General features: G+C 42.5%; 1 protein-coding gene across 1 annotated transcript in view; it reads left to right on the top strand.

Moving 5' to 3' along the window:
* Window positions 1-26,701, top strand: part of CYTH3 (cytohesin 3) — a 75,254-nt gene that overhangs the window by 35,709 nt on the left and 12,844 nt on the right. Inside the window, exons 2-9 of the mRNA XM_083413667.1 lie at window positions 3,368-3,450; window positions 4,522-4,586; window positions 7,863-7,929; window positions 11,916-12,034; window positions 18,509-18,589; window positions 19,744-19,856; window positions 20,363-20,511; window positions 22,584-22,695. Of these exons, the coding sequence (XP_083269793.1) occupies window positions 3,368-3,450; window positions 4,522-4,586; window positions 7,863-7,929; window positions 11,916-12,034; window positions 18,509-18,589; window positions 19,744-19,856; window positions 20,363-20,511; window positions 22,584-22,695 (789 nt within the window). The remainder of the gene's footprint in view (window positions 1-3,367; window positions 3,451-4,521; window positions 4,587-7,862; window positions 7,930-11,915; window positions 12,035-18,508; window positions 18,590-19,743; window positions 19,857-20,362; window positions 20,512-22,583; window positions 22,696-26,701) is intronic.

Genomic DNA, 26,701 nt, shown 5'->3' with positions numbered 1-26,701 from the left:
CGGGGCATACACATCATGGGCCATGCTATCTGTGTTGCTTGTTCTGCTGGCGAATATTCACTTAAGGAAAGAGGAGTAAAGGTCAGCAGTTCAGGAAGAATTGATTAGGAGCATTTAAAGAGTATTCAAGCAATTTTCTTCTAAAACCATCTTATTGAGGTTAGCCTTTCCTCACTATTCTTTGAAACCCATCTTTAAAATAGCCCTTACTGTGGATGGTTCTGGTTGTCATTAACGAAATGTGAGTTAACCAATAGATTTTGCATTTTCTTGTGTAGAACGAAGTTGAAACAAATTGTTTCATGTGCCCTGGTAATTGACTTTTTGTATGCTCTGGCACTGAAAGAAATGGAAACTTCTTTTGTAACTGTATCATGATGACATCAAGGTATGCTTCAGCTGCTTGCTCAGTTGTGCTGAAACTGTTGCCCTGTGCAGGAAATCTCTCGTTTTCTTTCTTTTTTCCTTTTTTTAAAAAAGTGACCTTTCCACCTATGCACTTCCTGCACAAAGCAGTGGACTATAAAAATGTTAGGAATTTTATTATTATTATTATTATTATTATTATTATTATTATTATTAATGCTTAATATTAGAGGCTTCGTTCATCTATGGAAATCTTTATTGGTGTATATTTCAGTATTGTTTTAAGAAGCTGTCCGTGCTGTAGCCTTCTGGTGTCTTGAGGCAGTTCTCTTTAGAACACATCCTCAGTACCATGTCACAAAAAGTCTGTGGATGATTTAAGGTATGTAGAAATGACATACGACAGCAGAGATGGATGGGTGACTTCTTGTTACCCCCACAGACATGGAACCCGGGGCATACCGCGCCCCCCCCCCCCGCCCCGTTGTGACACCACTACTGCATGGTTTAGTAGCATTTTGGGTAGCGGTATTTTTAGAATCATGGGTGGCAATATGAATCAGAAGTGAATCAGAATAAAACAGTGACCCATTTGGGTGGAGGTTACCTTTCCTCTTCCTAATTTCAGAGGAAATATGCCTACACTAGCATGTTTTATTTCCTCTTCTCATTGCACCTGTTTTTTTTGTGTGTGTTTTTGTTTTTTTTAACAGTGTTGTTCCACAGAACACTGAATTCTAGAGCAGACCACCAATAGAGTTAAGATTTTGTTTAGGGTTGTCGTGTTACACTGCACCAAAACTCAGAGAGTAGCAAACCCTTGTGTTGGATGACTGGAAGCTTTGTCACTTACAGCTTAGTTGCATAATTTGGGTCTCATACCATAATGTCTTCTCATAATTTCAGCTATTTTGCCTAGTTTCTTTGTTTCTTTGGCTATAGTTTCCAAATCCTATGATGTGTAAATGCTCTCCTTCATATGGGTTTTCCCCACACCAGAGTCAGTGATCTTGATGGTGGTGCAGTGATGGGTTGAGATGTACCTACATGAGCTGGAAATGTTACCCATAATTATATGGGAGCTGACTACAGGACAGTGACAGACACGTCCCCCAATTCAATGAAACACAACAGAAAATAGTAGTTTTAAATTCCACATCCCATCTGTGGAATGTTCTCCCCAGGGAAGTTAGCCTGTTGCCTTCATTATACACCTTTAGGCACCAGGCAAAAACATTATTTTTTAACCAGGCCTTTGGTTGATTTGATTGACATTGTATGCCCTTATAAATTGCTGTTCTTTTTTTGGGGGGGGTGTTATTGGGTTGTTGTTGTTTTGATTATATATATATTGTGGTTTTATAGTTTGATTTTGTTCTGTGAACCGCTCTGAGACCTCTGGGTATAGATTGGTATATAGATTCAATGAATAAATGAATGAATAATTTAAATATCATCACATGAGAAGGAAGATGCATCCATGTTTGCAAACCTATTTAAAATGGAGAACTTTTATACTCAAGATTTTCCAGTCATTGCTGTGAGTTGACTTTTTTTTAAAGGTGTGGTTGTGGATAACTAAACTGCATATTGTTCTGTCATGGTATTTCCTTGCAGTTGAGAATATATATACATATATATATATATATATATATATATGGAAGAGTAAATTTGATTAGTTGGCAATACTCGTTATGTTTTATGGTTGATATTCCTAATTCTTTTGTTATTTATATTCAGAATACCAAGTATTCTGAATGCTTCCAACTGGTGTTTATTTGGTATTGAGAGTAACTTCAGTAGTGGTCAAATACATTGAAGAAGAGACAAAAATATTTATTTTTTAAAAAGTAACATTTGCTGCTCCTTTTTATCCAGTTTTCTAAATGTTTGTATTTTTAGATAAGCAAAAAGCATTTGCTTTATAAATGACTTCATTTATCACACTTTACCGTTAATGTGGAAAAAGTAAAGTTGCTAATTATTTCAGTATTTGTCTATCATGAAGTCTGAGGCACGAACTGCTTTTATCATTTTTTAAAGCAAACAGTTTCCAAATTACCCTGTGCTGTACCTCCTCATTGAAAAGATGTGTTAGTCCAGTTGTTAAGTTGACAGTGCTGAATTATGTATGGAAAATGTGGCCGCCTGAAGGTGTTTACTGTTAGACTAATACTTCCCCTAAATGACAAGAGCTTCTTTTCACAAGAAAACATGTTATAAATATGCTTTGTTATGTCAGAACTAGCACAAACTGTCGTTAGCTTTAATGATGGTTTGTTCAAACGAGCCATCTTCACATTAAGATTTTAAAATCCTGGGTTGTATAGTGAAAACTAATTACAGTTTCCAGTTCAGACATAATGACAAATAACAATTAATTAAAAATAGGGGGGCTGTATCCAACCAATTTTTATTGTCTCCATTAATTTCAGTGGGTATGCTTGGATGCAACTCAACAGCATATGCTCTTTACCGCCTAATATATATGAGGGCAGTGGGGTGGGGGGAGTGGGAAGCAGGCTTATGCATGCAACAAAAAACTATGGCTTAATGTAATTGCTGAACAAATTTGCTGGTTCCTACTGGTTCACAAAGTGCTATTGCAATCCCTTTGCTGGCTGTACTTGACTTGAAGCACAACTGAGGATAAAACAGATTTAAAAGAGAACCAAGATGAAGGAAGACTTTAATGCCCTTTGATTACTGGAATGATTCTTGTAATATGAATGTAATACACAATAGAATGGAAAGCAGTTTACTTTTCATAATGTGAAAACTATCTGTCATTCATACTGAAACCCTGAGACAATTGCATTTGTTAGTTAATACCAAGTTCTGTATACTGGCACCACTATTTTCTCCAAAGTTGGTCATTAAGAATGTTGTCTGTGCTTTCTTGGCACAAACTCTGTTGATGTGAATGAGACTTTTACTTGTGAAACATGAAGTACCAGAGTATAAAGCAATTATACATAATTGTGTGTGTTTTCCCCTCCAGTGCCTGATGATCTTTCTGTAGAAGAGAGAGAAGAGCTTTTCAATATTCGCCGTAGAAAAAAAGAATTAATTGATGATATTGAGGTAAACATTTTCCTTAAATCAAAATGTCGGTTGCTCTGAAATTAACGGTACGAACTGTGTATTGAGTTGTAAAACACTATGGTAGCTTTTTACCACAGTCTGAAGAGATTAATTTCCAATAATTGCTATTGGAATTAGGTGTTCCAAGTGCTGTACCTCTGCAGAAATTGATGTCATAGTTGTTGGCATCCATCTGTCTTAAGAGACAATTGAGAGCACCTCCGGGGGTGAAGTCAAATCACTGCATTATAGCACATAGTGACCTCCCCGGCGCGCAAGCCTGGGCAGTGTGCATGGGGGTCCTGGGCTGCCCACACGATAAGACCTCCCTTTTGGTCTGACTGATGTGGTCCAAAGGAAAGCAGAGCGATACGTTTGGCACCAGCTTGGCTGCAGTAGTTGCTGGAAGGAGGCATACAAGGCCCCATCCAACTTTTTTGGGATTCCACTCCGAATTTGTGTAGGGTTTACTCCTTACTCTTTTCTTTTCTTGAAGATATCCCACAAGACAGCAGAGGTTTAGGATCAGAGTTTTCCTTCTCCTACATGGGCTATCTTCCCAGCTTGACAAGCCCCATCTGTCCCTTACTTCCCTCTACATGTGCAGAAACTGCCTTCTTGACCATAGGACCCACAATTGGTCTTATGCGCTTAATCTGGTGGAGCCTGTCTTCTCTTTCAGGGGAAGTCCTAACTCACTGAGGGTTTGAGACCCATTGGCTATCAGCCAGTCAAAACCATTTGCTAGGTGTGGCTGTTGTTGCATGCTGACAGCTTCTAGGAGCCACATGTGAGAACTGAGTGCAGGGTGAGGACCAAAGGGAGACAAACTACCCCAGAAGGAGCACAAGGTGTCCCCCACCAGAGGTACTACCCCTCCCCTAACACCTCATACACCCAAATGTCATAGTGGTGTGTGAATAGTATGATATTGCAGGTAAATACACCAGAGCAGACTTTTGTGATAGGATTGTTGCTCTGTTTCTAAATTCAGAAAGAAGCCAGTGAAATCCACCTATTTTTTGGAAAAGCTGTTTAATGTTCGCTTGTATTCTTCTCTCATTTTTGCAGCGGTTAAAATTTGAAATAGCAGAGGTTATGACTGAAATCGATAACTTGACAAGTGTAGAGGAAAGGTAAGCTGACTTTGTCACATGTGTGCTTTATGGAAAAGCATCATTCTGTTGCTTCAGCTTTTTTGAGGGCCTTGCAGAAATAGCCTGACTTCCAGCAGAGACCTTGATCATCTTCTCGGCCCCTATGTACTGCCGGTATTCAAGGGGGGGAATAATTATTAAGTAGTTCTATTATTGAAATTTACTGCTTATTCCCACAAAGAGCTAGTTTAGCAAATGCAGGATGGGGTACAGCAACTAGTTAGCCCCATGATTATGATATTCAGCACCGCAGGCACTACAAAGTTGAGAAATGGCAACTGAGTGCACTGTTTTGGGATGTGTCTCTCCTTTTTACCTTGCACATAATACCGCTGTTCCTGTGCCATTGTAAGCTTCCCCTTGATGGCTGTGCATTTGTGTAGGTTCTGCACATTTAGTATTAAACTTGGCTAAGATGATTCTTGCTATTTGGTCCATTAAAATCAATGGAGCCTGTGTCTGGAACCTATAGGACACAAAATGTTGTTGTTGTTGTTAATTTATTTATACCCCACCTTTCTCCCTTAAAAACTGCTAAAAATATAGGAAAAATCATGATTAAAAACACTGATAGAATTAAAGCTATATAAATCTATAAAATACTGTATATTTAAAACATACAAATAATTGTAATAAAAATAATTGTAATGGCACACACCCTTTAGTTAAAAGCAGTCATTTCCCAAAAGGCTGTCTTCACCTGCTGGCAGAAGGACGGCAAATAGGCAGCCTGTCTAGCTTCTCCAGGGAGGGAGTTCTAAAGTCTGGGAAGCAGCCACCAAGAGGGCTGTGCAATTTACTTATACACCAAAGTAATTAAGTAGCATCCTGATCTTAGCAAATAGGGTGTATCTAGCCTGCTGTGCTGTCTGCCACTTTCAGTACTTTTGTTAAAGTTAATACTCAGTGTGTTACTCTGGGTGCATTTGGGTTTGTGTTGACTGGAATGCCATTAGAATGCAGTGTGTCCTCGTTTCTGCAACACTTTCTTCTGTCTTTGTGTGATGCAGCTAACATAGTGCAGACTCCCACAACTTCTCTGGCACAATGTCCTCAGCTGGCATGTTCAGCCACTGCAACATCATAGGCTGCTGTTTTGTGCTAGCATTGCAGACCTAAAGGCTTATTTGCCAGTACAGAGACTCCAAAGATTGCACCGCCAATTGGCTTGGATTGAAATAATCCAGTTTAACTGGTTTGTGAGTTAAAGCCATGCACATTATCCTCTTTAATGCCCTTCCTCTAATGTATGTCAGGAGGGTTTAAATACAATGTATTAAAAATCTAAAATGAAGTCAAAGCTACTTTGAATTATTTTTTAGGGTAAATATTTCCCTTTCACTTTGGGAGTAAAAGTTCAGCCATTCCATCCTATTCATACTGACTGTATAAGATGAACATGTACCGTATTTTTCGTCCCATAGGACGCTCCGTCCCATAGGACGCACCTACTTTTTGGGGGGGGAAATAAAGGAAAAATTTTTTTCCCTTTATTTCCCCCCCAAAACCAGGTCGGGGAACAGTGGGATGGCGGCGCTGCGCCTCCCCGCTGTCCCCCGACCTTGTGGGGCTGGCCGATGTCTGCCTGGCGCCAGGGCGCTCTGCTGCAGGGCGCCCCATGCGCCGGGCGGCAGGCTGCCGCCCGCAAGCCTTGCGCGCCGGAGGGACTTCTCCCCCGGTGCGCAAGGCTTGCTGACACTTGCGCGAAGCACGGGCGTCCTCCGAAGGGCGCCCCGTGTTCCGCGCTGCAGGCTGCCGTCCGCAAGCCTTGCGCGCCGGGGGGGAGTTCTCCCCCAGTGCGGAAGGCTTGCGGACTCTTGCGCGAAGCACGGGGCGTCCTCCGAAGGGCGCCCCGTGTTCCGCGCTGCAGGCTGCCGCCCGCAAGCCTTGCGCGCCGGGGGGAGTTCTCCCCCGGTGCGCGAGGCTTGCCGGCACTTGCGCGAAGCACGGGGCGTCCTCCGAAGGGCGCCCCGTGTTCCGCGCTGCAGGCTGCCGCCCGCAAGCCTTGCGCGCCGGGGGGAGTTCTCCCCCGGTGCGGAAGGCTTGCGGACACTTGCGCGAAGCACGGGGCGTCCTCCGAAGGGCGCCCCGTGTTCCGCGCTGCAGGCTGCCGCCCGCAAGCCTTGCGCGCCGGGGGGGGGAGTTCTCCCCCGGTGCGCGAGGCTTGCCGGCACTTGCGCGAAGCACGGGGAGTCCTCCGAAGGGCGCCCCGTGTTCCGCGCTGCAGGCTGCCGCCCGCAAGCCTTGCGCGCCGGGGGGGAGTTCTCCCCCGGTGCGCGAGGCTTGCCGGCACTTGCGCGAAGCACGGGGCGTCCTCCGAAGGGCGCCCCGTGTTCCGCGCTGCAGGCTGCCGCCCGCAAGCCTTGCGCGCCGGGGGGAGTTCTCCCCCGGTGCGGAAGGCTTGCGGACACTTGCGCGAAGCACGGGGCGTCCTCCGAAGGGCGCCCCGTGTTCCGCGCTGCAGGCTGCCGCCGGCAAGCCTTGCGCGCTGGGGGGAGTTCTCCCCCGGTGCGCGAAGCTTGCCGGCACTTGCGCGAAGCACGGGGCGTCCTCCGAAGGGCGCCCCGTGTTCCGCGCTGCAGGCTGCCGCCCGCAAGCCTTGCGCGCCGGGGGGAGTTCTCCCCCGGTGCGCGAGGCTTGCCGGCACTTGCGCGAAGCACGGGGAGTCCTCCGAAGGGCGCCCCGTGTTCCGCGCTGCAGGCTGCCGCCCGCAAGCCTTGCGCGCCGGGGGGGAGTTCTCCCCCGGTGCGCGAGGCTTGCCGGCACTTGCGCGAAGCACGGGGAGTCCTCCGAAGGGCGCCCCGTGTTCCGCGCTGCAGGCTGCCGCCCGCAAGCCTTGCGCGCCGGGGGGGAGTTCTCCCCCGGTGCGCGAGGCTTGCCGGCACTTGCGCGAAGCACGGGGCGTCCTCCGAAGGGCGCCCCGTGTTCCGCGCTGCAGGCTGCCGCCCGCAAGCCTTGCGCGCCCAGGGGAACTCCCCCCAGGTGCGCAAGGCTCGCGGATAGCTTCCTGGAGCCTGGAGAGCAAGAGGTGTCGGTGCGCACCGACGCCTCTCACTCTCCAGGCTTCCGCGAAAGCCTGCATTCGCCCCATAGGACGCACACACATTTCCCCTTCATTTTTGGAGGGGAAAAAGTGCGTCCTATAGGGCAAAAAATACGGTAAATAACATTTAAAATGTAAACATCAAAGATGTTTAACCAAATACATCTGTGTAATATTCTTTTCCTTTTATTTCCTCCCTTACAAATATACAGCAAAACTACACAGAGAAATAAACAAATAGCTATGGGAAGAAAAAAGTTCAATATGGATCCCAAGAAGGTAGGACTGTTGTGTTCTTGAGAATGTATGCTTCTTATTTATTTATGAAGTTTTATATCCTACTTTTCAGTTATGAGAGATCCCAAGGCAGCTTGCAAATTAGATTTAAAACATATATATAATAAAATCACAATGAAGTATAGTCGTACCTTGGAAGTCAAACAGAATCCATTCCAGAAGTCTGTTTGACTTCCAAAACGTTCAGAAAGTGCAGCTTCTTATTGGCTGCAGGAAGCTCCTGCAGCCAATCAGAAGCTGCAGAAGCCCTGTTGGACATTTGGGTTTCAAAACACCCACTTCCAGGTTTGCAGTGTTCAGAAGCCAAAACGTCCAAGTACCAAGGTGTTTGGGACCCAAGGTATAACTGTACAGAAGAATGGAGAGTTAAAAAGCCAGAGCAACATCAAACCATTTGTAGCAGTCGGTACAAATAAAAAATGACCCCAAGACTGGCAAAATAAGACTGTCTCAGCCATTCACCTAAGGCAGGGTGGTCCAACGTGTGGCTTGCTAGGCCTTTTTTGGCAGCCCCAGGCAAGGCAGGGAGCTGTAGCACAGGGAAGGAGACCTGAGGGCTCTGACAGGGTCCTAGAGTCCTCCTGTCTCCTTCCCAAAGCCTAGTTCTGTTTGCTTCATCAGCGCACATAAGGCACTTGTATTCTTCCTTGGTGGGGATTTTATAGAGACCTGTGCTGGCATAAGTGCTAACAGACAGCCGCTGCCAGGGAATCAAGGCTGACTTCACAAGGATGATCCCAAGATGGAGCTTCATGGCTGATGCCATTGTTCTAGGGGGACTTCTCACCTTTCCCTGTGTCACATGCAGTGCTGCGCTAGGCAACTGCCTTAGAATGTTTGGCATATACTGAGTCACACCATTGACCCATTGCTCAGTATTGTTGCTGCTGGTCAGTAGCCTAGCTATCCAGATTCTCAAGCAGGGAATGTTCTCATCCCTACCTGGAGATGCCAGGGATTGATCCTGCACAGAAAGCAGATACAGCCCTGCACCCAGGACTAGTCCCTGCTCTGTATTTCTTCATGTTATCGTTCCTCTGAAAGAGCACAGCAGATGTTGCTGCTCAATGTTTACATATACTGTATTTAATAATATAAAGCACTTTATTCTCCTTATCTCATATCTTTGAGAGACAGCTTCACCAGCACATATTTGCCTCTTCTTTCAGTTCTTTGCCTTTTTCTTGTTCTTTTTTTCCTGCTCTAAAAGCTTGAATAGGTCTGGAGTCTTGTTTTCCGAAGTGGTTTGTTTCCGAAGATGACAAAATATTTGCTTGGGGCATCTGAATTTCCAGAAAGCAGGCTTTATTAAAGCAAAGTAATTTCAGAAGCATACAGATTTAAAAAATGGAGTCTATTGATGAGATTTTGAATTGTAACTAATTTCTTTGCTTTCAGTGGTTTCCAGCATGAGTGGAAACATGGTTGGCAGACATGTTCCCCTTTGCAGCGAAATGTGCATCTTTCTTTGCGATTTTTAAAAATGAAGTTGATTGTTGGTATTCATGTTCCAGCTGGGTGTTCAGGGAAGTTTTCTAGATGGTAAAGCAATTCAGAGGGAGACTGGGTAAAGAGGAGAGGGAAGGTGGGGTGGGGGAAAGAGAGAGCATACAGTTTCCTATACTAAAAATAGCTTCTCAGACTGATAAAATGGCATTGGGTTTGCCCTGATAAAGTAGGTTGCAGTTGTTGATTGAATTGTCCAGCTGCAAAATATTTTACTGCTGTTGTTTCCGCAACCTGTCTGCTTGCATCCAAATGCTTGTTCCATTTGTTCACAGATATTGTTTTTCATTATCTCCAGTTTATTTTTAAAAACCACATTTGAGCTTGCTGATTTTAAAAATGAACCATTGCCATTTCTGTTGCATTGTTGCAAGTGCCATTTCTGTTTAAGATAACAGCTATAAAACCAGTAATAAAAACATGATTAAACTCATTTAAATCCTGTTAAAATGCACACATGCCAATCTGAATAAAAAGGTGCAAACTTGCTTCCCAACAGAAAATAAAAAAGGGGAGGACATATCCTAATGTGGTCTCGATTAGAGAGAACATCAAGCCATAATTTGGTGCAATATTAACAAGCCTTTCTTTTAAGGACCATTGGGCTCATCTGCTGACTTCTTCCCCTCATGCATCATGATTCCCTCCCACCCTTCCTCCTTAGTGTTTGGCAAACTATCCATTTGCCTTTTTCCAACCCGGTAAACCAGAGTTTGTGTTTGCCCTGTAAACCACCATTGGAAATGATGGTTTCATCCTGGTTACCAATCCTGGTTTGCAGGGCAAACACAAACCCTAGTTTGACAGTTCAGATGAAACAGCAAACTAGGATGTTCCACAAGCCAGGGAGGGAGGGAATAGCAGTGTGTGAGTCCATGTATCTTTTAAAAGATTTAATTCATGTACTACCAAATCATAACTGTCTGTTATGTCTGAACTGGCTCACATGTCTGTGCTCTATTTCAAAGTCATTTGACAGAATTGGAGATTATTTTATTGACTTCAGGACATACCATTATATGTAGCTCTTTTTCAATCCTATGTATGTTTACTTAGAGGTAAACTCCATTCTGGTCAGATTACAGATTTCAGCCTTAGCTGAAATAAAGACACAAGTTTAGATTAAAATACGGTGCATAATATATAAGGCTATATATAATTTTATAGATACAAATGCACTGAATGCTAATGTCACAGTTAGCTCCATGGCTCAGATTACTATAACTAACTGCTTTATCTGATGATACAGTTGTAATTACATGGTGTTATCTATTTTTCTATCTACTCACATTGAAGTTTCCCAGATCATGCTGTGTGTCAAGTCATTAGCATGATGAACAGACAAATATTCAGTTATAAGAAGATTATCTCTGTAATTTGCATCCTGAGGGCTAACATGGAATAGATAATAATTTATATCATTACTATTTGTTTAGTAGATCTTCTAAAATGATTTCATAGAATCATAGATTTAATGTAATAATAAAAGACTTGCAAACAACAAGCATCAGTTGCTTGTCAACAGTATACCTGCATTTAATAAATATTGAAAAAGAAAAAATAGAGAAAAGAAGCGGGGATTAAAGATGTGGCAGATTAAAATTCCTTAATCTGTTTCTAAACATACGTAGGTCTCTTGTATTGACTCAGACAACTGGTGCATCTAGCTTGGTATTATCTGTTTCAATTTAGGGTCATGCAGCCCTCGTCTTTATGAGTCTTCAAATGTGTATTGAAGATCTATTTATTTCCAGTTTATTTTCATTGAAAGCATATTAGTCTGCTGCTGATGCTTCATCTGGTGCTGAATTGCTTTATTTGTTTTTAATGATATTATCCTGGGGTGAACAATATTGTTGCCCATTTCCACTGCTATCTATTCGGAGGGTTTAAGGTGAATTGTGATTGTACATTTTATGTTTATATCTTGTAAACTGCTTTAACTGCCCTTTAGTCGGGCTAAAAAGTCCTTAATCAATTTACAAAGCAGCTGTCCAAAGCCTTGGGCAGAATTATTTTCCATCTTGTACTACTTATAATCTTTTAACTAGTGATACAAGGAATTTATATTGGGATGCTATGGAGACATGATTAGGCAAGGAAGAGTGCTATTGTGTTCATGTCTTGTTTGTGTACTTCCCCTAAGCACCTGATAGGCCACTGTGAGAGCAGAATGCAGGACTTTGTTGTGTAATTCAGCAGGGATGTTCATAATAGCTGATTATTTTGATTATACGTATTTTGTTTTAGTTTCAGTAAGGTAAGGGGGATGATCCAAAGGCTTCCCAGAAAAGGTGAGCTTTGAGGAGGGTGTGCACAGATGAGGCTGCATTTGTCAACCGTAGGCAAACTCCTACTTATCAATGAAATCGATATAATAACTCCACAGCTTAATATTTCCAGAACATATAATCTTGTGAAGACGAAAGCAACTGAATTCATTTCCTCCTCCTGCTTTTTAGGGAATCCAGTTCCTCATAGAAAATGACCTATTGCAGAATACTCCTGAGGACATTGCACAGTTCCTTTATAAAGGGGAAGGGCTAAATAAAACCGTCATTGGAGATTATCTCGGTGAAAGGTAAGTAGAGAACAACCTGTGTGTATGTTAAGCTTGACATGGGGAGCCATGCTTTGATTCTTCTTGTTCTCTTTGACCCTGGCTGTATATCATACACATCTGTAAGAATATACACGCCATGCAGGAAAATAGGGAAACCTGAGAAGTTTTTCCAGTATGACTATGATGCAGAAATATCACCCCACTACCCAACAGATGAAAATGTACTTTGAGGTTTTTGTTTTTGTTTTAAAATGGTTAAATATTTATGTTGAAAGCATATGGTGACCACAGTACAGCAAACCAGCAGTGCATCTTAATGGGCAGCTATAGAAAGCAGAGAGTCTGTAGGCACAGGCTTTATCCTATCAACTGTGGCCTCCCTACTAAGTCATTTGCAATATTCAACTTACCTCCTTATATAAGCACATTTATTATTTATTCCTTTGATAGGAACATAGGAAGCGGCTATACATGAGACCAGGTTGTCTGTCCAAACCATCCCAGTATTGTCAACTTTGTTTGGGCAGTAGTTCTCCAGGGTCTCATATGTTCACCTCACCTGCTGCCTGATCCTTTTAATTGCTGTGGATTAGACCTGGGGCCTTCTGCATATGATGTATATATTCTGTGATTTAGCTGTGGGCCCTTCCCTATCCTTGTAAGGGATCTCCAACATTGACTCATAGCCTTCCTCATAATATGCTTCCTGATCCTTCTTACTGAAAATGGCACGGATTGAATGTGGAACCTTCTGTGTTCAAAGTGTGTGCTCTACCAGCAGCTCATGTAGGTTTGTGAATTCCAAGGGGCATTTTCTCCATTGCATTTCTTTTCTTCTGAAACTCGGAGATCTTAAAAATCTAGATAGGAATGCATGTGGTTGGGCAGGGACTGTTTCTTCTAACTGGAAGCAAAATGACACATTGCACAGGTGTATCTTCTTCACACATGCTTTCCTGAGTAGAGGAAACACTTATAAAAATGAGTATATAGGATTAATGATAATTAAATGCTTGGGTTTGTGATACAAATCTTGGGAGGTTTCAGAGTTAGATTTTGACAATCATGTGTGGCATTTTATGTTGAGACCACAGAAGAAGAGCCTGCTAATCTTAGGAGACAGCTGGCTACATAATTATTAGCTATCAGCAAGGCTACTGCCTGTCCTAATAATAGTACTTTTCGTCTGTTTAATGTTGTCTTCTGTGAACATCTTATTGGTGGTAATATATAGTTTAAGCAGGCACTTCAGAGGGATAGCAGCATCCCCTAGCTTTTAATGTGAAGAAATATTAAACATAAAGGCCATTCTGGCTGCAAATTTGATCTTTAAAATGTACAACCAAAACTGCAATCAATGTATAGCAAAGACTGCAAACTTAAATCATCTTGAGAGCTTCTTTATCCAATTTAACCTGGATTTCCTGGTCTGCAAACAGCTTCAGGTCCCTCACCCCCCCCCCCTTGTACGTGACTGAAAATAGTACAGACTCTGGCAGAGAGTATCTTAATAGATACCAGATGCCTTATTGTGATGTAATGCTTCTTGGAGACGAAAATATGGGGCATCGTTCACAAGCTCCGTTGCAGTCGCAAAATGGCATGAATAAAAGTAGTAATTCATACTGGAGGAGTAGATACTCTCAGTTGCTTTGGGTGTGAATATCTAACATGGTATTTCAGAGTTTCTTAGGAGTAAGACTTTCTTGTGTTTCTAATGTAGGCAGTTGAAAGTTAAAGAACATTGTTCTGCGACAGAACTGAGCTGCTTTTTTGTGTTGTTCCTAATTTATGTCAATAAACTGTGGCTAATATAAAATATATTTTTAAAAAAGAAAGTGTAGCTAACTATGTACATCTGGAGTGGGGAACTTTTGTTCTGTGGGTCTAATTAAACCTGCTAGGCCTTCATATTTGCCCTGTGAGGCCATTCTCGCCAAGCTGCGCCCACCTGTCCTATACCTAACAAATAGCTCAGGAGGCCAGGCCTAGTGAACACAGCAACTCTTCCCAGTAGATCTTGCCCCAATGAGGCAGTTGTGTGGACTGTATGAAAGTTTTGTAGCTTAATACTTAGCGGCACTGTGGAACTAGGAAGTGTTTAGAACTGCAGTCCTAGCTATGTTTACTTGAAAGTAAGTCTCATTGAATTTGGTAAGATTTACTTCTGAGTAACAAGCTTAGGATTGTGTTGTACCACTTGTGAATGGCATGTCAGTTCAGGGGAGATAAGTTTTAGCCAAGTGTGTATTATCTTTAGCAAGTTATTTAGTGTCTGAGAATTTTCCAAACACTTTCTCGACATTTCTTCCGATCGTTAAATGTCTATATGTATACTAAAAATATATTTAAAAGACATCCTCACGTGCCCATCTGTCTTTGGGGAGGATCAGCTTGCAGTACAGAAATGTACAATGTATGCAATAATTTGAATGTTTGAGATGGGAAGTTCAAACTGAGGAATTTTATAGCTTTAAGGTTCTGGGCAGGCAAAACTATATTTTTTCCCTTTCATTTATCCTCCCAAAAATCATGTGGTCATTATTTATTTCTATTTTACAGATGGATGACAACTGTGTTGTCACTATTTCTGTTTTATACATTAACTGAGCCTTAGGGAGAGTTCCTTGTCAAAAGCCACCCAAAGAGCCCATGGCTAAGCTACAACTGGTCTTCACACCCACATCTAAATTTCAGTTCCAGAGCACTGTTCTTGATTGGTGGGTCAGGACCCACAAAAGGGTGATACCAGGACCTAATATGGGTTACCCTAGTGGTACCACCACTACCTTCTTTTAAAAAATCATTAAACAACAAAAAGAAAGTCTGAAATCTTGTGAGTGTCTTTATGTGTGTGTGCCTGGGAGAAAGGTGGGATAGAAATACTACTACTACACAGGTGGCGCTGTGGGTAAAACCTCAGCGCCTAGGGCTTGCCGATCGAAAGGTCGGCAGTTCGAATCCCCGCGGCGGGGTCGTTCGGTTCCAGCGCCTGCCAACTAGCAGTTCTAAAGCACCCCCAGCTGCAAGTAGATAAATAGGGACCGCTTACCAGCGGGAAGGTAAACAGCATTCCGTGTGCTGTGCTGGCTCGCCAGATGCAGCTTGTCACGCTGGCCACGTGACCGGGAAGTGTCTGCGGACAGCGCTGGCTCCCGGCCTCTAGAGTGAGATGAGCGCACAACCCTAGAGTCTGTCAAGACTGGCCCGTACGGGCAGGGGTACCTTTACCTTTTACTGCTACTACTTTGCGGAGGCAAAGTTCTTGCACTCAGCTGAAAATACTGCATTTTTTGTTTACTCTGAACTAGTCTTAAACCTTCTGCATTTACCACTTGCTTCTTATAGTGAACCAGACTTGCATGCAGGATAACAAATACTTTTGAATAATTTTTTATGTAACTGACAGACGGAAAATCGGAAGTCCTTTTTATTCTTCTGTCTTCTCTTTTCTCTCTGTCTTTTCTTCTATAAGTTTGTTCTTTTATCTTCTCTCTTTTTTGTTTTGTTTTCCTTTGGTGTCCTCTGCTCTGGGCCGTTATTGGGGTCCAAGGGTTACACACACATGGGTGGATGGATGGAAGGACCCTGAGTGAGAAGTCAGAGAAGGGAAGACTTCCCAGGGTGAAAGACTGGGAGAAGAAAGGAAAGCTCTCAAGCAAGAGCTGGGAGGGCTCACCACTTTCTTTTCTCTTTCTCTGTTTTTGTTTTTCGTTTTAGAAAAGTTTCTTTTATCTTATGGTATCATGAAAAAAGCTTTAATAAGAGCTTATAAAAAATGGATAGCAAATAGTGCCCGGTTGCCATAGATGGCAAGGCATTGCATGCAGGCACTAGCTGGTCCACCCATTAGCAAGGTGAGGTGGTAGCCTCAGGTGGCAGATCCAGCTTCCTCTGCCGCCTCTAACCTCCTCCTCCATGCCCAGCCACCCCCTTTGCCACTTCCTGCCACTGCGGAGGCAGCAGCAATGGAGGGGGAGGGGAGAGGTGTCAGGGTGGGAGCAGCATTTTCTGTTTTGCCTGAAGCAAGCTGGCCCTGTGGAAGTGAGTCAGTGGACCGTCATTGGCAAGGGCAGGGAGACCAGGACAGAGCAGTTCAACCTCCCTCTGCGTCCAACATAGAAAGCAAGTAGTTTGCCAGAAGAGGGAAATCCCCTCTTTTGAACCCAGCATAGGATTGCAGTGGACCTCTGGACAAGGGACAGAATTTTCTACCCCTCCTCTACCAGCTTCCACCCTGCTGGAAAATACAGACTAGAAATGGCTGTACCATGTCCAGATAAGGTTGAAGTTGTGTACTGTATAACCAAGAGGGAAACCTAGAGGTATTTCTCTGAAGGATTCTTCTTGAGTGTATTTTCTAAATAACATTAATTACTTTCCTTATTCCATTCCCATTGAGGATAAAAACATTCCTTTTGATGCGTTGATCTACTAATTTCCCCTTGGCAAGAGCTTCTATTGTATTTATAACAGCAACAACTTGCTCACATCCTATTTAATGAGTGGAGTTTTCAACATATTAATTAAAATACTTGAAAAGGTTTGTTATGTACACTTAAGGAGGCGATTCAGGCACCTGTTTGCTTTAGAAACCCGCCTACCTGTTGTTGAGTTAGAAGCTGATCTGCAACATTTTCATTTAATGATGTGATTCAAACACACCCTAAGGATTACAGGGCATCTGAGTCCAATAGTATTGAAATTCAGAATGGTGCTGAGTCAAAGAATAACTACCTTAGTTGTATTACCATTTTTCTCTTTTTTAAAAAAAGAATAAAATATGCATAGTTCTTAATTCATGCCCTTATATGATTTTACATTTTGTACAGTGTATAGGAGAATAAAATTTATGTTGCTTATTAAAATATTAAATTGACTCATTGGTCAATTTAATAGTTCATAATGGCACTGATTTTATTAGAGTCCTGAGATTTCCAGGTTTGATTTAAAGGGGGGAAAGGTTTCTAGTCCTCATGACTGTAATGCCAAGTTTGAAAATGTAATGGCAAACTGAAGCCCAAGCTCATTCTTTCTTCCTAACTTCTGGGAATTCTGGGAAGCCTGTAATTCTGGGAATTGCAAGTTTGTTCCATTGCCTTTGAGATGGGAAACTGCATGTACAAACAAGTTGCTTGTATAGCTTTTTACTCCCACTACAGGCGACTGAGAACAAACATGGCTCATATTCGGTTCAACTTGACTGCCAGTTCAGATACAGAGGGTTCTTGGGTCCTGCAGGTGACTACTTGCAAATTGAACTTATTTGCACCCTGTTTGAAAGCAAGGCAGAAGAAGTTGAGTTCTGCACTGGCTGGATACTTGATGCATTTATTGCTGTTGTTAAATATGTATCCTGCAGTTTTCAAGAAAAAATCCTTCTCTCAGGGCAGCTAACAGCATGGTTATTTGTTAAGGAGGGCATTTTGTTGAACTACCTCAAATTGGATGTTGTCTGGCCTATGCTAAGCATGGATGTCCTTGTTGAGTGAGTGGTTGCTCCACAACTTTAGCCCTGCTTTAAGTATCATCATATTCTGGATCCCTGCTTCCCCTTCTTGTGTGCATGTGGTTATTGTGCAGGATCATCTGAGGAACAATGTTGGTATATGACACACCAGTGCCACGCCTCTTAACTGGGTCAGCTTGGTGTGCATCCAGTATTTCACTGTGGTTGGGGAACTGGATGTGGGAATATTGTTGGACCTCAGTCAAGATTCAAGTTCTAGGCAATAGGGACGTGAGACCAGGAGTTGGGTGTCCTCATGGGCTAGAAGTGAGTGTGGTCTGAAACAGGCAGAGGTCAGGTAGCAGTGAAAGCATCAAAGGGAGCAGGAGCGTAGACAGCCATCCCTACCATTTTAGGCAGTTGAATTTGGGGGCAACAAATAGTTGGTTATTTAATTTATTACTATTGTGTTTTTATTGCCAGGGGATAGCAAGAGGCACTTGTGAGATTTTCTGCCGCAGGTGCAAAAATAACACAACTGGCCTTGAAAATCATGCAGCCTGATTGTGGAGGGGAGGATTTGCTGCTCCCCTTTAGGCAGCAAAGTGTCTTGGGTCAGCAGGGAGTCTCACTGTGCAAAAGATGAGTGCTGTAGGCTTAAGGAGCCAGCTCTGAGGCTGGGGCTTTATAGGAGCTGGGACAGGTGGGTGCAGCAACCTACAAGGCAGTTTCAGAGTTAAGTTCTGCAGTGGCCATTTGAGTGCTGGTGCCATAAGAGATAAGGCACTGGAGCCTGAGTGCTGGGAAGCCCTAGTTCAAGTCACACATGTATGTATCTATGCACACCAATGCCACCTAGGTAGCAGAGGCTAAGCAAGAGAAGGGACAAAGGACCATTGGGACACCTGTTATTGATGAAGCCCAGATTCCCTTTGGTCATGTGAGCAGCCAAACCTTGTGAATAGGCAGACTGGGGGGAAAAGAAGTCAGAATATTGAAATGAATTGTCGCTGACATTTTACTCTGTGTGTTTTATTTCACAGGGATGACTTTAATATTAAAGTACTTCAGGCTTTTGTTGAACTCCATGAGTTTGCTGATCTCAATCTTGTACAAGCCTTAAGGTGAGCACACTAAAAAAAAAACTCTCTTACAACTTTTTCCTAAATATATTTGCAATTTTTAAGCAGAGGCCACAAAAATAACAGAATCTGCCCCGCAATGCCTCAATTTGGTGAGAAACGCAAATAACAGTGTGTGTGAGAGAGAGAGAAAGAGAGAGAGAGAGAGAGAGAGAGAGACTGAAATATAAGGTTATGAAATATATAGCTAAAGAAAAGAAGAATTCCAGGCCATGTTGATAAGTCACAGCAAATAGTGTTAGAGACTACCTTGACCTATTATGGTTTGAACCTCCACCACTGATAACACAATGTTACCCAAAACAGTAAATAACTCCTCTTTCAAGTTTGGCATGCTGTTAAATGAAGGATATAAGTTTTGTTGCCTATATAATTCAATGTTACCATAAAATAATTTGTTTCATGGTGCATTTCAGTAATGTATTTTGAAGGGTCAAAGGGGTGTTATAAGCAGAGCAGCATTGCTGGCAATAGTGTTAATGAACTCTGCCAGAACTCACCCAGGTGGAGATGAGTGATTACTCTAGTTGCCTTTGGACTTAATGTTAACCCATAGCATTACAGGAATGGTTGTGCAGTGAGGAAATTGCAAGCTTCTTTTTCCAATTAACTGTGCTTTTGTGTTGTAGCCAAATCCTAAACAATGGTCAATCTTAACTGTAGTTTACTAATGCAAACCAGTTTCATAAAAGCATGGTATGAAATTGTTTAGTTTAGTAAGTCCTAGTTAGTACTAACTGTGGTTTGTTTGATTCAGATGTTATGAGTCATGACAAGATATGATTAGTCTAAAACAGAAGTGCAAGGTCCCAGAACTGTCCATGTGGCCACACTGGACAAGAGGAAAGGGAGGAATACATACCATGATCCTGAGTTGGGGGTAATATTAAGCCAGGAAGCATGATTTTCTCCCACAATGCACAAGTGGGCACAGTCATAGTAAACCATCAGCTGTGGCTCATTGTAACACATGACTGGGGCATCTGATTAACGTAAGCTGCTAGGCTACCAATTTTATTTTGGGGGGAAACTTGAAATCAGTGCTGATCTACAGAGACATAGTGTTTGATAGTGTTGTAGCAAGAGATACTGTAGTGGGTGATATCTGACATGCAAGTTAATGTATATCTTTGCAGGCAGTTCCTGTGGAGTTTCAGGCTTCCGGGAGAGGCTCAAAAAATAGATCGCATGATGGAAGCTTTTGCTTCACGTTATTGCCTTTGTAACCCTGGAGTCTTTCAGTCTACAGGTTAGTGGTGACGGCTTTCCTAGCCTGATTGTGTTTATTGTGTCAGTAATATTGGGTAAAAATTGGATGACAAGAAGCTAGAAACCTGTAACAATCTTGACTGGAGAGAGCACAAGAGTCCAAGCTCATTTCTCTGGCTCAGTGTCTCCGCTGAGACCCATGGTTCCTCTCAAGAGACCCAAGTGGGAAAGGTGAACTGTTCATCTCTTTAATCTAGCCTGCTTTGGAATGTTGTTTAATGGTAATTAAGTTATGGGAAATTGAGACTAATTTGTGAGTGGTTCAGGCATGCTCTTTTCTAAAAGCAGTAAATCTTCATACAATCACTTTAGCTACCTCTTTTCTGGCATACATAAGAACTTTGGGTGGGTTCAAAGCTCCGGTTGCAAAGTGTGACTTATCACCATTGGGGTTTTGGGCTTCTCATGCCCTTGCTTTCTTATTAATAACTAGCCATGGGCTGGTTTTATGAAGAGTAATCATTCCGCTTTGATGCTGCATTTCAGATACATGCTATGTGCTATCCTTTGCAATCATTATGTTAAACACTAGTCTACACAACCACAATGTCAGAGACAAACCAACAGTGGAGCGGTTTATATCTATGAATCGAGGTATTAACGAGGGCGGGGACCTCCCCGAGGAACTGCTGCGGGTAAGCTGCTTTTACAACGGCAAGTGTGCCGACTTTCTGCTTTTGATGTGGGGCCAAGAAACAAGTGCATCAATTTTGGCACTGATCTCTTTGGGAACCAACACAATAGGATTTATTATCATGTAACATTGGATCTCTGGAGAAAGAATTCTCTCAGTAATGCTAGCTTGAGAATAGCTGGCTTGCCCCCAAGGACAGCAATCAGTCTTTAGGGACTGTGCTGGGAACTGAACTGGGGTTTCCCCAGTCTCCAGGTCCACCACGCCAGCCACTACTTTACACTTGCTTTTGTTCAGTTGTGTTTATACTTTATGCAGCATTTTGAACTAACTTTCTTGTGTGAGCAAGGGGCCATTAACTGTAATGTCCTCCACACATCTACATAACTGACATTGGTACATAAGAAGCTGAGTGAGACCTCTAGTCCATCTAGCTCAGAACTGCCTGTGCTGTGTGCAAGTGGCTCTCCAGAGTTTCTGGCGGTCCTAAAGTGGAAATGCCAGGGATTGAATCTGGGGCCTTTTTGCATGCAAGATGTGCTCTACTACGGAACCTTTCCTGGATAGGAGCTCCATCTCTGAAGATGAACAAATGCTTCCAACACAAATGGTTAACTGTACATTCACCTATCATGGTTGTTATGTGTTGACCAAGCTTGCCTCTGCTTCTTCCCTCACATTCAACTACCATAGTACCTCTATGTCCTGCTGAATATGGAAAGATGTTTATGAGATATATATATATATATATATATATATATATATATGCAGGTTTTGGTGTCCTCGGGTGTCTTCCCGTGTAAAAGTTGGGGTGTCTAGGCGACGTTTCGACGAGGTCTCACTCGTCATCTTCAGGCTGGTGCTTTCGGCTTCTTGTTACTGGAACAGAGCAGGATCTCAGTGTTTGAGTTCCTATAAATACTGTTGAGGAGGTGTGGTGTATAGCCTCCAATGTTCTGGGCAGAGAGGAGGTTCCCAGGCTAGTGTGCCTTTTCTTCTTTTGTTCCTTAATTACTTGAGGGATATCTTGAGTGATTTCTTGAGTGATTTCCTGAATCCCACTTAGGTGGGTCATTAGGTGTGGATTAGTTGCTAAAGCCTTCGTGTCTTGAACTCTTGAACTTTGTGAAGAGTTTTTCTGAGAAGATGGCTGTACTGCACTTGGCTGTGCTCTGGCTTGGCTTCGTGTATAGGGGCGAGCTGTGGTTTTGTGGCCTGTGCCAGCCAGATCTGTGTAGGGATTGCAGGGGGGTGCAGCATCCGGAGGTGCCACCCTGGTTTGGCTACTGGATGGTGTCTGTAATTTATCTGTGGAGAGGGTCTGGGTTTGGGTCTGGTGTGGTTGATTGGTGATGGCGTTCTGTGTGCCTCTGGATCTGGTGTCAGATTTTGTGGGGAGGGCTAATTTCCAGATGTCTGGCAAGCGGGATGTGTCGTCACGCTTGTTCATGTTGTGAGGGTGTTTCTCTATCTCGATGGCTTCCATGATTATTCTCTTGTGGTGATGTTCCATGTTAAAGAGCAATTTGGAATTTTACACGGGAAGACACCCGAGGACACCAAAACCTGCATTCCTGTACCCGTGAAAATCTACGAAAGCAAATATATATATATATATATATAAACGAGTGTGTATCTTGCAGGTAGATGCTTCTTCCTGCAGATTTCCAAAGTAGAACTACTATTTTCCAAGGAAAAATCTCATTAGCCTTTTTGCTTTCTGTAAAGTGGATGATTCTCAAAGTGAGAGATTCATGCAAACCCATTTTACCTGATTCAGGTGTTTCCTGGTGTGTTTTGAATGGTTGAACATGTTTACAGATTATTTAATTTTCAGTGCTTCCATTTTTGCCTTTTTTGTGACCTACTGTTGAACAATTAACATAGCTAGCACAATACATGCTTACCTTGCCCATGAAAAGTGCAAAATTATTTGCAGATATGATCGTGCAAATAGTTTCTACGAAAATAATTGATTTTAGTTTTTCTTTGAGGTGCTTTGACAGAACCTGCTGGCTGCACCTTGCAGCCCTGGCAGTGGTGTTAAACTTTTCCTCTCCTGTTTTCTTCCAGAATTTATACGAAAGCATTAAAAATGAGCCCTTTAAAATCCCAGAAGATGATGGGAATGATTTAACTCATACGTTTTTTAACCCAGACCGAGAAGGTTGGCTGCTGAAATTAGGTCAGTAAGTGGATAATTTCCCTGATACTTTATTTTGTGTATTAGCATGTGCTGCTTTTGTTATCCCCTCCCCCCGCCCCACTATTACATTGAAAATTTAATGCAATGGAATCAGTATTAGTTTCTGCTCAAATATTGCCAACCACTTTACATAATTCTTTTGTCTTATTACTACTTTATTATCCTCCTACTTCACAATTTTGAGTGAAGTTTGATTTCCAGCTTCTTGGGGTTGAAAACCTCAGCCGAAACCGAGTCCCGGCTCTTTCTTTCGTAAAGGTAGCAGAATCTGATAGATTACAGGGTTGTTGTTGTTTAAAAAAAACTTTAAACCTTTTGCAATAATGCTGTTGTGTTGATTCACAATTAGGTTTTCTGTGCGGTCACACAAAAAGAACACACTTCTCTCTTCCAAAGGTTATTCCTGTATGTCTTTAGTCCCCCCCTCCCCAAAACCCTGGTACTTGTTTATTTCTGTTGGTTTGATTTTTGGCTATGATTTTTTAATGAGTGGTTTAAATGTGCCTTCTTGTTTTCCTTATGGCCTATGACCTATCACCTTTCTGTTCTGTGACTGGCTGTCTCTGCTTATTCTGCATTAGGAGGTACGTAACTGATGGCTTTCTATCCCCTTTCTCTTGTTCTGTTGCTCATTCTCTCTTTGATTTTACCCTCCCCGCCTTCCTCCTTGTCTTCCTCGTTGCTCAGTTTCCATTATTACAGCATTTGTGGGGTTACCATGCTTGTCACTTAATACCACTAACTTTAGTCTGGCGAAGCCAATGGGATTCTGCTCATGCATAAGAGCACAAATGTTAGCTGCTAGCTCACGTTTGAAATGCTCAACACTTAGCAGTTGACGACCTTGATATTCAGTACCAGTTCTGCGCAGCTTGATCCATATGGGATTGGTGAGCTAAGTGCCCCCAATTTATTCATGTATGTATAAACAAACAAACATACCCTATCTGTTTTCCCAACAAAGTTTATTGTAACTTTCCCCTCTACCCTTGATGCCTCTGTGACAGGCTTGGGCAGTTACAGAGAGCTACTGTAACCCTAAAAATAATCATGCAAAGACATTAAGTGTCATGGATTTACCACAAGACTCTAAATTAGAGATTTTGGATTAGTAAGTGGAAACGTTTGTGGCTGCTTGTTCAGACACAGAGATGTCTACATGAATGGGAAAAGCAGTGTCGGTTCTGAAGAGAAGCTCTAGAATCATTTTGCAGGAAATAAAACTGAGAGGAAGGATTCTTTAGACAGTATCACACACAACCTTCGTGTGCTTCAGAAATAGAATTGTTCTTGTAAGGAAACAGTATGTTAAGATGTTAGCACGCCTTTTCTTTTTTTAAATAAGTATTTCCATCTGAACTGTATCGTAAGTCCAGGAGCCTGTTTGTTCTGTGCACATTTTTATGTGTATGTTAAAGAGTTTATTTGAACAAAGCTGGAGACCTCCTGAGTCAGTAGGAACCTGAAACTTTTGGCAGCTGGTTGGTGTTTGAGGGCCAAAGTGTGCGGAGTCCATTCAGGCTCTTTTGAAATGTGAGGTAGCTTAGTTACAAACTTGGTCTTAACGAGACAGTCTTGCCAAATATCAGGTTTTGTTTGGTCACCAGTGAATTTAGACCTTGCTTCTGCATTGTTTGTTTTAAAATGCTGATATAAAGGCCTAATCCCAACCAGGTTCAGAGGCAGCTTTGGGTTGTTGTTGAAAATAAGGTGCATTGAGACCCCCTTGACACTTTTTCCATAAAGACTGGCCAGAAGTCTGATGTTTGTATTCTCCTAGTGTAAAGTTGCCTTGTAATCAGGGGGGCCAACTTGAATAAAATATTGGGAGGGGCGGGTAAGCCCTGCCCTGCATAATTGAACACAAGATGTAGTGCGCGCACACTATTTGAAATGCAGTGCCCATCCACTTTGAGGGGCCCCAGCCCCCAGCTGTTATAGGTCCTGGTCAAAGAATACACCATGCTTATTTTAAGAAGTTTAACATATAATCGCTTTCTAATTGTTTAATCCTACTTCTTCTTATCTTTCTTTACATAGATCAATCGCCTTCTATAAAGCATGACAGTGATTGTATTGGAGTGTGTGTGTATGTGTGTGTGTGTTTGGAAGGAGACAGCAGACTGGGAAAAGCTAGCCAAAGATTTTCCTAGCAGCATCAGACTCTAGTTTATTTTGGGTTAGTTTGCAGGCATTGCATAAGGATTAATTGTGGGCCAAATGAGGGGGCGGTGGCTGTAATAAAATCCCTCCTTCTGCCTTTTCTAGTAGACATTCCAGCTGGACAAAGATCTCACAGGCGACAGATCCCGGGATGCAATTCTTCTGTACCAGAATTGTTTTTTCTTCTAATAACACTGTCTGCTGGCAATAGCTCAGCTAAACTGTCTAGTACTAAAGCATTTGTTGTACTTAGCTGAGGTCTGGCTTTAATATTTTCCTCTTGTGCTCAAGAGGCAAATATGTTAGTTTCTTGGGTTTATTTTTGGCCACTCTGAGGCTTTTACTGAAGATGAACTATTTTGCAGTGGGAATTAGAATGTGGAAGGGTGGGGCATCATCTGCCTTCTTTCTACTGTGCCAATTTCCGCACAAACTGGTGTCTTCCAGAAGTTTGGGCCTTGGCTTGCCTGGACCTGATGGAGGGCACTAGGTTGACGATGGTTGTGATGTGTCAGTAATGATTCCCAAAGCCTTTTATTTTTCTTGTAAGGGAATGAGTCAACTACTGTACTTGTCCAAATGGGTGTCCTTTTTACCAGCAAGTTTTTTACCAACATTTTGCCGAAAGGTCCACCGTTCAGGATATGCTTTTACACATACATGGTAGCTGTTAAATCCTACCTCATTTACCATCTTTTTTCATCATAACTCTTGGTGAAGCTTTTAGGTCTCCTTGATACAAGATACCTTTCTTTTTAATTTAACACCTGCGAATGAAGGACATTGTTCATTTTTTCCTGTGTTCTAAAGTTTCACTTAGCTGCTTTTATTGATTTTCTTATACAGTAATGTGACTTCTCTAATCTGCAAGGTGTGTATGTTTGTGTGTGTGATGTTTTATCCTTCCTGTTGACTCTTCTTTCCCTTTCCATTATTAACTGACCTTATGCTATGAATGGGATACTACTACTACATATAATTTCCAGATGACCTGTCACTTGGTTTGCTTAAAATGTTTGCCTCTAGAATTATCCATTAATTTTATAACATGCTTGCTCTGTTTGTGGAGGGAAGACAGATTGCTTTGGGAGATGCTCCTTCTTTTCAGCTGTCAGAGTGAGGATGATAGGAAGGGAGAGTAACACCTTATGCCAGAATAGTCCCTGAAAAGCAGGACTTCCCTTGGGCTCCAGTTTAACTGCTTAGGTCTGCTTTGCTCTGTACATGAACACACAAAATTTGGCTTCATTTTGTCTTTTACCTGCTTCATCTCCTCCCCTGTTATTTTTATTAATGGCTGTACAGTGAGTAATGCTCAGGTTTCCTTCTTCTGAAAAAGAAGTCTGGACTCTCTATGTAGAGAGACATTAGAGAAACAGAGCGATTTATCTAAGTAGAGTATTATGGACGTTGAAACAGACTGGCTAAGGTGTCGGGCAATGGATCAAATGGCGTAGACTGGGCTCACAACTTGAGTGCCTTCTGCCAGATAACAAGAGCACAATAAGGAAATGCTACATTTTTCATGTCCTGGTGAACCCCAAGAATGCCAAGTTTTGGTTTTTGTATATTGGCTGATTCAGCCCTGGCATCCATTGACTTGACTGTTCTTGGATTCCATTGACTTGACTTCTCTGATTCCAAACCGAGATAAACATTTGCGAATGTTGGCTTTTTCCTGTTTGTTATCTGCATGCCACCACCTCTTGGCACTAATTCAAGTTAGTAGTCTTTGCCATTAATTTTGAAGAGGAGTTTGATCAAACTTAGTGAGTTAAGATGTAAGGATCAAGATGTGGTTTAACTTGTAGAGGCTCTTACG

The sequence above is a fragment of the Podarcis tiliguerta genome (assembly GCF_965153285.1).
Source record: "Podarcis tiliguerta genome assembly, chromosome: 14".
Classification (NCBI taxonomy): domain Eukaryota; kingdom Metazoa; phylum Chordata; class Lepidosauria; order Squamata; family Lacertidae; genus Podarcis; species Podarcis tiliguerta.
Note: the sequence above shows the minus strand (reverse complement) of the source record. Positions and strands in the feature narration are given on the sequence as shown.